The sequence below is a fragment of the Pituophis catenifer genome, unplaced genomic scaffold (assembly GCF_029215685.1).
Source record: "Pituophis catenifer annectens isolate HBS135680 unplaced genomic scaffold, rPitCat1.0.hap2 SCAF_6, whole genome shotgun sequence".
Lineage (NCBI taxonomy): Eukaryota > Metazoa > Chordata > Lepidosauria > Squamata > Colubridae > Pituophis > Pituophis catenifer.
In genome coordinates, this window is record NW_027256886.1 from 56,860,424 (window position 1) to 56,876,057 (window position 15,634).

Consider the following 15,634-nt stretch of genomic DNA (forward strand, 5'->3'; position numbering starts at 1 on the left):
CAGTCATTTTCACCATGTTTTACCAGATTTCTGTTCATTTAGAATGGATCCATAGTTTTTGTTCCCTTGCTCTCCTTGCCCCAATTTCCTTCACTTCCCCAGATGGGGAATTCAATTGATTATTATGCCTTGTCCCATCTTCCACCTGCTGCAAGAATGGGGAAGGATGTTTTCAGCAAAGTGGACCCTTCAACATAGAAATAGGAAGTGTTGCTGCCAAGGCTCTGTGCTGACTTTTCTTGCAGAGGGCTTTTAACTAGGGCAGTGGAGCAGGGGTGGTTTCTAAAATTTTTTACTATCGGTTCTGTGGGTGTGGCTTATTTTGTGGGTGTGGCTTGATGGTCATGTGACAATTCTTTAGGATTTAGCAGAGGTACTGGTCTACCAGGCTTTTAACTGCTTGCAGAGCTATACCAGTCTACCCATTTGTTTTTGGAGGCACTGGTCTACCCATTTGTTTTTGGAGACACCGGTCTACCCATTTGTTTTTGGAGGCACCGGTCTACCCATTTGTTTTTGGAGACACCGGTCTACCCATTTGTTTTTGGAGATACCGGTCTACTCATTTGTTTTTGGAGGCACCGGTCTACCACCACACTGCCTTTAACACTGATCAGCTGTAGGGCGGCCCTTTGAAGCCCCGCGGCAAGAGTTTAAACAGTTTTTTTCCTTCTAGCCGATCAGCTGGGACTCGGGAAGCAGCAATAGATTGGCGGTGGGGCCAAATAAAAGGTAAGAATAATGCGGGAGGCAGAGGGGGGCAGGAGGGCCCAGCTCCCGAACAAAGAGAACTAGTTCGGTGACATCATATCGTCACCGCTACCGGCTCAGCTGAACCGGGAGGAACCCACCACTGGACTGGAGCCTACTCCTTACTCCTATCTTTGCCCAATCACTGTATAAACCAGTATGGTACAATAAGACAAGCTGAGGAAGTCTATACAAAAACGGTGTGTTGGTTTGTCATCATTATCAGTAAACCCAGCATAAAACTGAGAGATAGAAGAAGCATTTCTTCCTACCCTCAAGACACACATATTGATTGCCTGAAACATCTTTGTGCTCATCTGTCGCCAAGGAACAGCAAGCTGTAATTGAGAGCTGTATCCCTAGAAGCACAACAGACTCCTGACTTAATGCTTGTTCCTGTACCGTCCTGATAACTCAGAGTAGCCTGCTCGAGGACTGGGATTAATTTAAACTCTGCAATCAGAAACTTTGGCAAGGAAAGGTTGATTCCTGGAAATGCATCCAGTTAATAATACCTTGTTTAATTGGGGGTTAAGGGACAGAAAGCATGTTGGAACAGGCAGAGAGGAACAGCTAAAAATAAGTGTGCCAGATATGATGGGTTGAAATAGTCACATCCCTATTTTCTGATTGTGAAATACTGATACAGTAGATATATAATATATTACTTCAACAGTCAACATTCTTCAATGAAGATCACTATAATTGGGGAATCCTTTAAAAGCAGATACTGTAATTAAAAGCTAGAGCTGTCAGTTGCAAAATTACACCCCCTTCCTCCTCCACCTGCTTATCATCCCTGCTTTTCGTAGAAGCTTGAAAAGCAACGTTGCCACTTTAAAGAAGCATTGTCTATGTCTACGTTTAAAAAAATAATAATTGCCAAATCATTAGTGAAGCTTTGGATTTTGACTCCTTTTGATCTGGATGCCTTTCATATCTGTCATATTCTGATTTATTCCTCTGAAATTTAATTGGTATATAAATCTAGACCTAAACACTCAGAGTCCTTTTCTTGTTAGTTTCACTTTCTCCCACATTTATCCATTTTAACCTTAAAGTGCTTTTCTTGCACTTCACGAAGAAGTTTGATAAGTTTTTATTTATAAAGGAACCACTGTAATGAATTACCTTCATATTCCAGAAGATCAAATATTTATTTTTAGGATTGCTTCTCACATCATTAAAATTTGTCCCAAGAAAGAGTTCACCCAAAAAAAGAGGTGCAAACAAATCTTCAATCATTCTCGCTTACTTTCTCTGCTGTCTTCACCAGTGTTTCGCCTTTCATAGTTGCCATCTGGTGTTCTTTCATTGCTCTTCTTGTTTTTCTCACCTTTCTTGTTACCATTTTTAGCTGACAGCAGAAAAGAGAAACACATGATATTAATTCTCCCAAAATATAAACTATCAAACAGAAAGACAAGAACGAGGAACACAATGAAAAAAAGAACCATAATTTCCAGTGAGACTGTAAAAAGGAAGTAAAGAGTTCACATTTGTCTCCCTGAGTTTTCAAAAACAGATAAACATTGGATACTTTTCAGAAAAGGCAAAGTGAATCCTTGGGGATTCTGTGATTTCTCAACAATCTTCAGGATATTTTCTTTTTGTGTTATCCCAGTATATCAGAAATACTCTCTAAACTATGTAAGCGCCAGAGGTGGAAAACATCATTCCAAGCAACTAAAATGAAACAAGAAAAATTGGAAGAAAATTCCCTCCTTCCCCAAATGAAAGTGGTACCAATTCCATGTTTTTTTGCTCCTCTATAGACTTTCATCCTCCAGGACTGATTAGCTTGCTGAAAGGTAAGGACTCCATTGAGCCAAAATAATTTTTCCTAGCAACAACATAGATATTTGTGTCACTGGCTTATTTTGGGGAGTCTTTTCAAGTTCTTCTCAGGTTCACCTACAGTGCTGATTATTGTTGCTGGTTGTTTTCCACTCATGCTGTCCAAGTTTTTGTATATAATCACAGGTCTGCAGGGGGAAATGGAATCAAAAAAATATAGAAAGATCTTAGCATCTCATAATTTCCCAAATATACCAAGGGTGCCATAAACTTTGTCACTTTTGAAGTTAATAAAATTAAATCTACAGTATACGAGATAGCTAGGATGGGGGTTAGATCATATGACAATACTCTTTCAGTATCTAAAAAGATGAAAATGTAGGTTCCCAGAAGAATTTAAATGAAAACAGATTTTCAAATAGAATAGACCATTTTGTGTTGAAGCAATCAAAAAAAAAATGCAGACTTTATTAGGAAGTACCTGGTGACCATGAATGAATCCAGGTCTCCAGAACTAGAATAATTACTTTTGAGACTCATGAAGGAGTTTGTCAATGTCATTTTGGAGCCTATTTCTATGATTTATTTATTTTTATTTTTTTTGAAAAATCATGAGGGATAGGCATAGTGCTAGACAACTGGAGAAGAACAAATGATGTCCCTCTCTTCAGATGAGATGAACCACAGGACTTGGGCTATTGTAGACTACTTGGCAAGAGCCAGCATGACTTTAACAAGATACATAATAATAATAATAATAATAATAATAATAATAATAATAATAATAATAATAATAATAATAATAATAATTTTATTTCTATACCGCCCTTCTCCCGAAGGACTCAGGGCGGTGTACAGCCAATTTAAAAACACAGGACAAAACAATAATTAAAAATTAAAATAATTAAATAGATTTGGCCAATTTAAAACCCCAAAAATTTAAAATACCCCAATTTAAAATTATTATGTTGATAGTCCTGCCTGGCGGAACAACAGGGTCTTCAGTGCACAGCGAAACACCCGGAGGTCGGAGATCTTACGTATTTCCAGGGGCAGTTCACTCCACAGGGCTGGGGCTCCCACAGAGAAGGCCCTCCCCCTGGATGTCACCAGCCGACATAACTTGGCTGATGGCACCCTGAGGAGACCCTCTCTGTGGGAACGGACTGGTCGGTGGGAGGCTATTGGTGGCAGAAGACGGTCTCGAAGGTACCCGGGTCCTATGCCATGCAGCGCTTTGAAGGTGGTAACCAACACCTTGAATCGCACCCGGAAGACCACTGGGAGCCAGTGCAGCTCGCGCAGGAGGGGTGTCACGCAGGCACAACGAGTTGCACCCATAACCACCCGCGCGGCCGCATTCTGGACCAGTTGGAGCCTCCGAGTGCTCTTCAAAGGAAGACCCATGTAGAGAGCATTACAATAGTCCAGCCGGGAGGTGACAAGGGCATGAGTGACCGTGCACAAGGTGTCCTGGTCCAGAAAGGGCTGCAACTGGCGGATCAGGCGAACCTGATAAAAGGCCTCCCTGGCCACGGCCGTCATATGCTCTTCTAAAGACAGCCGTGCATCCAGGAGGACACCCAGATTGCGAGCCCTCTCTGTGGGGGGCAAAGATTCACCCCCAATAGTCAGCGATGGCACCTGCACGGCCTCCAGGCAGCGAGACATTACATCAAGGGCATCGTTGGGGTGGTCTGGGGTGGAGATGTACAGCTGAGTATCATCAGCATACAGATGACACTTCACCCCAAAACCACGGATGATCTCACCCAGCGGCTTCACATAAATGTTGAACAGAAGAGGCGAGAGGGCTGACCCTTGTGGCACTCCCCATGCGAGATGCCTCGAGGTCGACCTCTGCCCCCCTGCCAACACGAACTGCGAGTGGTCGGAAAGGAAGGAGGAGAACCACCGCAGAACAGTGTCCCCTATTCCTAACCCTCTCAACCGCTGCAGCATGATACCATGGTCGATGGTATCAAAAGCCGCTGAGAGATCTAATAGGACTAGGACAGAGGAGCAACCCCTGTCCCGAGCCCTCCAGAGATCATCCACCAATGCCACCAATCGACCAATGCCGTTTCTGTGCTGTGCCCCTGCCTGAAGCCCAACTGGTACGGGTCTAGATAGATAGCTTCATCCAGGTGCCCGGGCAGTTGTCGTGCCACCACACTCTCACCACAAAACGAAGGTTGGAGACCGGACGGTAGTTAGCTAATTCAGCCGGGTCCAGGGAAGGCTTCTTGAGGAGGGGCCTCACCACCGCCTCTTTCAAGATGGCGGGAAAGGTTTGCAGAGATGGCGATTTGCAGAGATGGCGAAGATTTCAGCATATTTAAAAGATTGTTCACAAGAGACTTATGAGTGGGAATGGAAAAGGTGGATAGAATATGTTCAGAACAAATATCAAACTAGAAAGTATCAAATAGCTTTTACTTGAAAATAATGTACTAGAAATTTTTTAAAGTAATGAGATAAAGAGAAAATCTATACAGGGGAGGGAGGGGCTCAAGTTTATATATAAGTGTTATATTATATTATGTTATTATATTAGGGTTCTTCATGATTATGAGTATATTATAGGGAAGTCAGGGGGGAGGAGAGGGTTAGGGAGGGTTAGGGAGGTTGGGAAGTTTGGGGGGAGGGGAGGGTTAGGGAGGGTTAGGGAGGTTGGGAAGATTGGGGGGGAGGTGGGGGGGGAAAAAGGGGTGAAAATGTAATTGTAAAACTTTTGCAATAAAAAAAAAAAAGATGGCGGGAAAGGCACCCTCACTCAGAGAAGCCGTTATAATTCCCTGGAGCCAGCCTCGTGTAACCTCCCGGGAGGCCAGTACCAACCAGGAGGGACACGGGTCCAATAAACATGTGGCGGCACTAATCCTACCCAGAACCCTGTCCACATCCTCAGGAGCCACAGGATCAAACTCCTCCCAGGTAATATTCTCAAGACCTACTCTCGTCTCCTCCCCCGGACTCACCCAGTCGGAGTCCAAGCCTTCCCGAATCCGAGCGACTTTATCATGCAGGAATTGCACAAAATCCTCAGCTCGACCCTGCAAGGGATCTTCCCGCACTCCCCCCCCGAAGAAGGGAGTGGGTCACCCTAAACAGGGCGGCTGGGCGGTTCTCTGCAGATGTGATAAGAGTGGAAAAATGGTTAGATTTCGCCGCTTTTATCGCCACTAGGTAGGTCTTGATATAAGACCTCACCTGTGTCCGGTCGGAATCGGATTGACTAGTCCTCCAAATGCTCTCTAGGCGTCTTTTCCGATGCTTCATCTCTCTCAGCTCCTCAGAGAACCAAGGAGCCAATTGAGATCGGCATCGGGTCAGAGGCCGCAGAGGCACGACACGATCCAAAGCTCCGGCGGCCGCACTCTCCCAGGCGGCCACCAGCTCTTCAGTCGAGTCATGTGTCAGAGTCTCAGGAAACAGCCCAAGCTCCGTCAGAAACCTTTCGGGATCCATCAGGCGCCTGGGACGGAACCATTTGGTCGGTTCCGTCTCCCTGCAGCAGGGGGAAGCGGTAGGAAAGTCCAAGTGAAGGAGCGAATGATCTGTCCATGACAAGGGTTTAATATCTAAGTCCCCTCTACCAAGATCATTCAACCACTGACCAGAGATGAAAATCAAGTCCAGAGTGTGTCCCCCTATGTGAGTGGGGCCTTGAACTAACTGGGTCAGGTCCATGGCCGTCATGGAAGCCATGAACTCCCGAGCCACCTCTGACGCCTTACCCATGGATGGAAGGTTGAAATCCCCCATGACAATAAGTCTGGGGGTATCAATCGCCACCCCGGCAATGACATCAAGTAGCTCGGGCAGGGTCGCTGCTACGTGGCAGGGAGCCAGGTACGTAGTCAGCAAACCCATCTGCACCCCACGGCCCCACTTCACAAAAAGGGACTCACATCCGGCTATCTGAGGAACAGTGGTCTCCCTCGGACAAAGACTTTCCCTAATAATCACCACCACTCCCCCACCCCTCCCCTGGGCCCTTGGCTGATGAAATGCATGGAAACCTGGTGGGCACATTCCAACGACCCCCCCCCTCTTGGCCCAACCAGGTCTCCGTAATACCTGCCAGGTCCGCACCCCCCTCCAAAATAAGATCACAAATCATAACAGACCAACCTGATTTTTTAATAAAAGTAATCATGAAAATGTGGTAGGCATAGTGAACTTTTTCTTGAGATTCTAGTGGGGAACATGAAAAATGTACTGGGCTATGTTTCTATTAGAGGAATACAGAGTAAGTAAAGAATTGAGTTCTGTGAATGGTTCTGTTTCAAGACTGAAATGTTGGGCAACATAACATGGGGATTTTTTAGACTCTGTGCTATTCAACATATTTATAAATTATTTTGATAAGAATAATTTAAAATTGTTGTTCTAAGAAAAACAATAAGAAAGATTTAGAATTGTTGTTAGTTGTGGCCAATGAGTGGCCTGTGCAGTTAGTAGCTGATTCCGACAGCGAGGAGGCTGGTGTGGTGCTGCATCAGCAGCCTGTGCAGTTGGCACTCGAGTCGGACAATGAGGAGGCTGGAGAAGATGTGGTGCCAGAGGCGGCGATTCAGCCAGGGCCTTCAGAAGTCCAGAAGCTCCCATAAGTGAAGAGGAAGAAGAGGAGGAGCCTCTTCTCGATGCACGAGTGCGCAGAGCTGCGAAAAGGCAGGAGTGACTCCTCAGGAGGAGGTCTCCTCGAGAGTAAGGCTTGGGGCTAATTGGCCACTCCCCTAGCCTATTTAAGGAAGGATGACAACTGATGCAATTTGTAGGAAACAACTTCGTTCAAATTCCTTCGTGTCTTGATTCCAGAAAACGTTTGATTTGGCTCTTGTTTCTCTCTTATCAGTTTTCCTGCAAATTGTTCATGGGCATTCTGCCAACCACAGTAAGATTATAGTTATCTGAAATACTGTGCCTCAGAACTGAGTTATTATTCTTTGAATTCTTGTCGGCTGTTAATGAAATTAAATTAACAGCCTTTGTTCAGAAAAGACTGATTTATTGTACTTGTGTTCGAACAACTACTAAGAAAGCTCATTAGTAGTCTTTAATTAGTAAATTAAGGTTTGTATGGACTTTGTGTGTGCTGCGTTCTTTGGGGTCCGTAGCTGAGGCAGAACATTAGTTGTGAAGTCATGTCCGACCCATCGCAACCCCATGGACAACATTCCTCCAGGCCTTCTCTACTATCCTCTGGAGTCCATTTAAGCTCACACCTACTGCTTTGGTGACTCCATCCAGCCTCATTCTCTATCGTCCCATTCTTCTTTTGCTCTCAATCTTTCCCAGCATTTCTGCTCTTCTCCAGTGAGACCTTCCTTCTCAGAGGTGGCTAAAGTATTTGAGTTTCATCTTCAGGATCTGGCCTTCTAAAGAGCAGTCAGGGTTGATCTCCTCTAGGACTGATCGCCTTGCAGTCCAAGGGACTCGCAGGAGTCTTCTCCAGTACCATAGTTCAAAGGCCTCAATTCTTTGGCACTCAGCCTTTCTTATGGTCCAACTTTCACAGCCATACATTGCAACTGGGAAAACCATAGCCTTGACTAAACATAGCCTAGTTTAAAATATATACTTTCAAATCTGCAGAAAGCACAAAGATAGGAGAAAAGGCACTTTAAAAGACAGTCTTTTAGATTTAGATTTAGAGTGGAAAAATTAAGAGGTTTGATAGAATGGAGCATGTTCATCTGCAAAATAAATCTTAGCAGAGAAAAATACATTTTACATTTGAATAGGAAAAATAAACACCATGAGTGTAGGATGTAAAGGACCTTATTAGTCAACAGTTCTTGGAAAAAGGATTCAGGTGTTCAGAAAGTGAATGTCCAGAGAAAAGCAACCAATATTTTGCAGGACCTGGAAGGACTTATAAGGAATCATGAGAGATGATTGATACGTTTGTCTGAAGAAAAGAAGACTGCAGGGAGACATGATAACTATCTTCAATTATCTGAAGGACAGTGATATAGAACAGGAATCTCCAAACTTGGCAACTTTAAGACTTATGGACTTCATCTCTCAGAATTCCTCAGGCAGCCATTCTGGATGTTAAAGTCCACAAGTTTGCCAAGTTTGGAGACTCCTAATATAAAAAGTTGTTCAAGAAAGGACAAGAAGAAAAGGTGGGTTTACTGTAAGTTACAAGGAAGTAGATTTGACTGGACATCAGGAAAACATTCCTAATGGGAAGAACAGTTTAAGAAGACAACAAAGGTGTCATGGATAAATGCCTTATTCTCAAATGAAAGAGACATATGCTCATAGAGTACTAAGGGTTAATTTATTCTTCCTTCCCTAATGTATTCCTCTGTAACCACTCCTACCTCCTAATCCCACCTCAATGATATAAAAGGGGATGCACACTCCTCCTACTTGCTTCTATCTACAATCACTCAGTGAATATAGAATGCCTTCTGTAAATAAACATTACTTCGTTTGAATAATATAATTCTGAATTCTTTATTGAGTCCGATCCTCGAATTACAGTAACAAAAGGCCTCAATAAGTGGGGCCTCCAAAGGCCTCCATTAATGGAAGTTGATGATGATGTCAGAGGTGTTGCACTTTTCCACACTGTACAGGGGGCTGAACTAAAAACATATTACTAAAGTAAAACTTCCTTTTAGCAATTACATTCTATTGGTATTATGATTGAATGTTAGAAAAATGCCCCCTTTCCATTCCATGATTCTATCTCAATTTTTGGTAATTAATTTACTAAGGATGATGCTATTCAAATACAATTAACATTCTACACTGAATAAAAATGTTCAAAAAAGAAAGAAAAAATAAAAAATGAAAATAAAGAAGTGCAGAAAAATAAAAAATGGGAAAAGAAAAAAGAAAACTCTCTCTTCCTCCCCAGTAAATATAGTCAACATTAACAGTTTATCACCATATCTTAAAAATCACTACTTCATCCTACATCTCATTCCATCCTCTATAATAAAATCTTTAAAGCTTCATTCCATCTTAATCAGTAAAAATCTGTTAGCGATTATCTGTAATAACAATATACTATACAAAATTACATTAATTAGCCCACTTTGAATCTTTCCTTTTACACTTATATAACATTTTCAAGTAAACAAAATTTTGAAAGTATCATCATCCAATCCTAATAAAAAGTCCATTAAACCTCACTGGAGATAAAATCGCATCTTCATAAATAAAATCCTTAAAATATTGTTATACAGATCTAATCTGTAAACCATTAAACATTACCGGATATACCGGATATATTATTAATCTTGAGCAAATAAAGTGAGTTCATATTCTTTTCTATTTCTCCCAACAAACCTGAATCCCTTCAAAATCCAAGCATTTGCTTTTTCATACTCTCTTGACTTTTCTTGAGAATTGTTAACATCCTCACCAAGTCTCTTTTGTAACTCCAGTAAAGAGAAAATATCTATACTGCTGTTCATCTTCTCACAGTCACTTCTCTTTGACAGTTCCAACAAATCTTTATTTTGAATCTATTGTAGAGATGTTATCCACATCACTTTTCTGGTTTGATATTAATTTAATTATTAAAGGTACATTTGTACATTTTTTGTAATTGTCAAATCATCATCTAGTTTCATTTGTATATTTTAAAAAATCCTATAAAGCTTGCAATTTTCTTCCTTAAAGGACTAAATGAGAACTAACAAAGCAAATACAACCAAAACCTTCTGAAGGTTTTCAATCTTTAACAAGCTGTAATAATATTAAGAAAGTAAACATGGAGCTGAATAAAAAGTGAGGGTTGGTTGAACCTTAAGTCAATAGCAGGCTACATTACTGGCTCTGAGCTTGATTATCCTGCAACTCCCAGCAATTTTCAAGAGGCCACAAAAATGTCAGTTCCTGACATCTATTGACAAAAAGAAAAAGAAAAAGAGCAGAGTACTTATGGCAATCTCAAATAGATCTCTCCAGGGGTGAAATGCTCCCGGTTCAGACCGGCTCGGGTGAGTAGGTAGCGATGGCGGCAGGCAGTTCGGAGAACCGGTAGCAAAAAATCCCCCTCCCCCCAGCCTCCAGCTTGCTTACCTTCGCACGCCTGCCTTGCTTTGCTTACTGTAATCCATGCAATCCATTGCATCAGCAAGCAACTGAATCTCCCTGCCTGCAATCAAGCTCATCGGTGAGCAGCTCTTTCTGCCTGCCTGCCTGCCTGCCTGCCTGCCTGCCTGCCTGCCTGTAAGTTGTTTTCCCCCTTTTGGAGCTTTAAAAAAAAAAGTTCATTGGGAGTTTTTTAGTAGTTCTTTTTTTAGATCTAGCCATTTAAAGTTTAGGAAGTTTTAAATTTAGCTGCTTTTATATAAAAATAAAAATAAAATAAAATAATATTTGTGCAGCTTTCTGAGATTTTGTGTTTTTCTGTATGTTTCACTCTAACTACATAAACACACAAAATCTCACAAAGCTGTATGTGGAATTTTGTGTGTGTAAAGTGTGAAAGTTGATTTTTTGGACTTTTTGTGCTGTGTGAGGTTCCTACTTGTTGCAGGGGCCATATTGGGTCTAGCACAGCTGCTTTTACATTGTGGGCGAGCCAGTTGTGTTGTGTTGTGTGTGTGTAAAGTGTGAAAGTCGGTTTTGGGGGCTTTTTGTGGTTGTGTGAGGTTCCTGCTTGTTGCAGGAGCCATTTTGGGTCTAGCACAGCTGCTTTTACATTGTGGGTGAGCCAGTTGTGTTGTGTTGTGTTTTGTAGGTTAAAAAGGGACAAAGAAATGATGTCAACTTGGCCACACCCATCTGACCAACAAGCCAACCCACCCAGTCACCTGTCCACTAAGCCCCACCCACTAATTAAGCCCCGCCCATAGAACCGGTAGCGAAAATTTTTAGATTTCACCCCTGGATCTCTCCTTTCTCCAGGGAGAATTTTGGCAGTCTGGATCCAGCATCCAGATGCCTTTTGGCTGTAATGCCTCCCATTATTAGTGGGGTATCAATTCACCATTTTTTACTAGAAATTTCTCCAATTCTCTGTTGATACTAAGGAAACCATCATAATCTTCTGTGAGACAGCAGGGTTGGCATTTGGCAATTACTGTTTCCTGGCCTTCCTATCCCCTCCATTTAAAGGCTATTTTATCTTATTTTATTACAGAGTGGAATAATTATGGGATAGTGAAATTATGGTAGATATCTCAGTTAAATTGGGAAATCAAGTGAAACTTTAAAAAAAGCTAGAATTACTGTGTCAACACAAGTTTTAAAGAGAGAGCTAAGCAGATAAATGTGTGGGAGGCTTCTGGATTTTTTTTTTTTTAAAGATCACCATTGTTATTACTGTCACTATTATGACATTGATCAAGATTTCCAAGCTCAGAAATACAAATCTTGGCCATTCACAATATGCACTTCAAATAAAAAGTTCTCTTTGTTATTCTGTTTTTCTGGTGTACAGCCAAACCAGTGGCAAAAACAGCACTAAGAGCTCTCAATATTCTGCTTAAACAGTAAATCAGGTGGGGATTAGAAGATGGACAGAATGAAACTAGACACTTGCTGGAGACAGCGTTGGCAGAGAACGCAAAGCTTACGATGATAAGCTTTGATAGATATCAGTGATATCTGGAGCATAGCTGAGTCTAATTTAAATTAAAATCAACCCGAGAAGAAGCCAAGCTGTTTCCTAAGCTTTAGGGGAAATAGGTTATTTTCCAAGCATTATTAGCCAATAGCCATATTAATATCACAATGCCAAGGTATTCATTATAAAGACACATCCAAACAGATGGTTTAAAGTACTGTCATTCCACCCACGACACAAAAAAACGAGCTCGGTATGCATTTCCTCTGTCTGCAAAGCCAGTCCCTGCTCTATTCTGCCTTGTTAATGAGGCCAGTGAATGGGATTGTCTTAACAGTTGACAGCAGGGCAGTTTCCCCTGCTGATGGGAAAATATCCACCTATTGTTCTCTCTAACACGGAATTGTGTTGAGGCTGAGAGAACAGTTTTAGCAGGTGGGTAAAAGGAGAGGAAGTTATTAATCTATCAAACCTTACTCTGTGGATTAAGGAGGCTTCATACTCTTGCTTGACCAGGAAGAACCTACAGTACTTTCCATGGACCCCCTAAAGCCCTGTGAATCAAGTACTACAAGATTTTGGATAAATCAGGAGAGGTTCTTCTCTCTTGCTTTAAGGAAAAGCTATACTGGGAAGTTCCCACTTAATATAATGTAGAAAGCCCACCCCCAGATTAAAATATTCTTTATTTTTAATATTAAAAAGAGGCAAGGTAGAATATTTCTGCAAAGGAGAAACGGAGAAAAAGCTTAACAAAGGCAGAGAACAGCCTCAGTCTTCCTGCTATAGGAAAACACCCTCAAGCAGAAGCATGAAGAGGCCAGTTTTTAGGATATTTTGTATCCATTCAGAAAGATTGGACCACTCTATTCATAAGCAAAGAGCAAACAGAGACTCCAGATAAGCAACAAAATTAGGCAAGCCAAAGTTGACAAGATTAGCCGAAACACCTAGGGTTTGCATTTCCCCTTTTGCCTGTAGAGCCAGCCATGACTCCTATATGACTGCATTAGGAATCTAGAAACAGTCATTAGAATATTAAAGGACATGTTATTGCAGAGGAATAGACCCCAAAGAATGTATAAAAGCTCACTTACCTCAACCTCATTTTGTCAACCACCCCAGAAACATGCTGCTGTCAGTGAAGTTTCTGGCATCTAAATAAACAGAGGCCTTCATTCCTGCAGCAGCTTCCATTTTATTTTCAGCATCTTTCTCCCAGCTTGGAACTGGGCTGGATTTTTCTTCCAACAATAACTTGCCTACAAACTTGCTCATACATGGCCAAGGGAGCTAATAGACACACATTTGACTTCAGATCAACCTACTGGTAAGTAACATGCAGAATAATGGTGGTGGACTATTTGAAACAGGAGAATTCAGTGTGGTGGACCAACACTACTGCTGAGATTGCCAGTCATGTTGGGAGGGAGGGAAATTCTGGCCAATGGAGCAAGACTTTCTTGCTTCAGCTAACACTGGCATTCTTGGAGGCCATCCTGCCTGATCTATTGACATGTTTAACAATGCGGAAAAAAACCACCTTGATTATAGCCTTTAGGCCAGAGAACATGACAATAAACATGACAACCTACACACATATAATGACAAAAAGTAGGCATAAAAAAATAACACCAAATAAAATATATTAATAAAGAAACAATAATACAGATCACAGTCACCAAAATTGGTAGTGATCTTCAGTCATAGATAAATACAGATGACACAAAATCTGGCAACCTGGAAAAATATGTCAAGATTCTGTCAGATTGAAGTGACAGTTAAGCACTGTGTTATTAACAGTGTGGTTTTTAAAATGGGATAGATATACTATATATTTTCCAAGATTCCCTTTGTGGAGAGCAAAGAGCAAGTGGCTTAGGAATTCAACAGAGGCATCTCCATTTGGGCATATAAATGTTTTATATCACTCCCACTGGACTGCAGAAGTTGGTACACCCAATCTAGTCTAGGTGAAGTCCAGACAAAATTTCAGAGAATGGAGACAAGATAGCAATAGCAATAGCAATAGCACTTAGACCTATATACCTTTTCACAGTGCTTTACAGCCTTCTCAAAGCACTTTACAGAGTCAGCATATTGCTCCCAACAATCTGGGTCCTTATTTTACTGACCTCGGAAAGATGGAAGACTTGAGCCAGTGGGAATTGAATTACTGGCACTTGGCAGAATTAGCCTCAATACTGAATTCTAACCACTGTGCTACCACAGCTCTCAAGATAAGACAATAGGATATATCCATTTGAGAAAAGCCAATGAACTGTAGAGATATTTTTAAATGAAAGTTTTTGCATAATTATAAGATAAATATGAAAGATTATCTAAAGAAAAGGAGAAAAATATAAAAGAAAAGGTACTGGAAATAGTATACATAAAGAAAGAAAAAGATAACAGAAAAAACAGGGAAGAAAAAGATACTTTGTAGCAGAAACAAACATTACCATTTCTTCCCCTGTAGAATTACATCATAAACTTTTTTTCTTCCCATATTCAATCTTTTAAAATCCACAAATCCACAAATCACCAGTTCATTTTTGTCCATTTTCAATGAAAAAGTCTATAAATGGTTTCCAATCTTTTGTAAAAGTATTTATTGTTTAGTCCAGAGTTCAGCAACCTGCGGCTCTGGAGGCCTCTGCTGCGGCTCCCTGTCACTCAAAATATGCATCACAACCGCCAATGTGCGACACCCGCCAGCAGGTGATTTATTGAGCTGTTCAAACCCCCGGTAGGCCAACCATGGATAAATCCAAGAAAAGAAAAGTTTCAGAAGAAAACAAAGTTTAATTCAACTACATATGCTAGTTTTGTGGCCACTCAAGAAATAGTCAGGCATGGGAAGGGTTTTGTGGCTCCCGGTGTTTTCTTTTCTGTGGGAAACGGGTCCAAATGGCTCTTTGAGTGTTTAAGGTTGCAGACCCCTGGTTTAGTCCCTATGTTAATAATTTCCCAAATAAAGCTGTATTGTTATGCCCAACTTTGAAAGTTCTAAATGTCTTTAAAATAAATCACAGTAACAATAAACTGTGAAAATGAAAATAATTTGCACCCAGTTTCCTTAAGCGAGTACAGTATTATCAAAATTACTTAACTATTGAGTAAAAGAGATATCATTATACCAACAAACAATATTGCAGGAAATTATTTTCAAATGGCATACTCAGTGCTATACAATATTTCAAAAGTGACCAATCTTCAACATAGATATGATTTAATAATATTTATTTATCAAAAATGACACAGTGATTTCAGTTTCTAAAGTTATTCACCTGCAAGTTTTGGATGGATTTGGGATTACTTGTAAAGATCAGTAGATTGTCTATGTTACCACCTAGTTTATTGGCCTCCAAGTATTTCATTTGTTGATAGTTTGAAGCAGACTCAGTATTAGATCTATTCTGGTATCTCTTTGTTTCTCTTGTACATTTTGACTTCATGCCAGAAGCTGATGTCAGAGTTGTTGCACTTTTCCAACCTGTACAGGGGGCTGAACTAAACATATTACTAAGTAGAACATCCTTT

The 15,634-nt window shown here is 41.1% G+C and overlaps 1 protein-coding gene across 1 annotated transcript in view; it reads right to left on the reverse strand.

Moving 5' to 3' along the window:
* The window catches only part of CPXM2 (carboxypeptidase X, M14 family member 2), a 100,328-nt gene that overhangs the window by 67,947 nt on the left and 16,747 nt on the right, over positions 1 to 15,634 (reverse strand). The window contains exon 2 of the mRNA XM_070944870.1: positions 2,006 to 2,107. Within this exon, the coding sequence (XP_070800971.1) occupies positions 2,006 to 2,107 (102 nt within the window). The remainder of the gene's footprint in view (positions 1 to 2,005; positions 2,108 to 15,634) is intronic.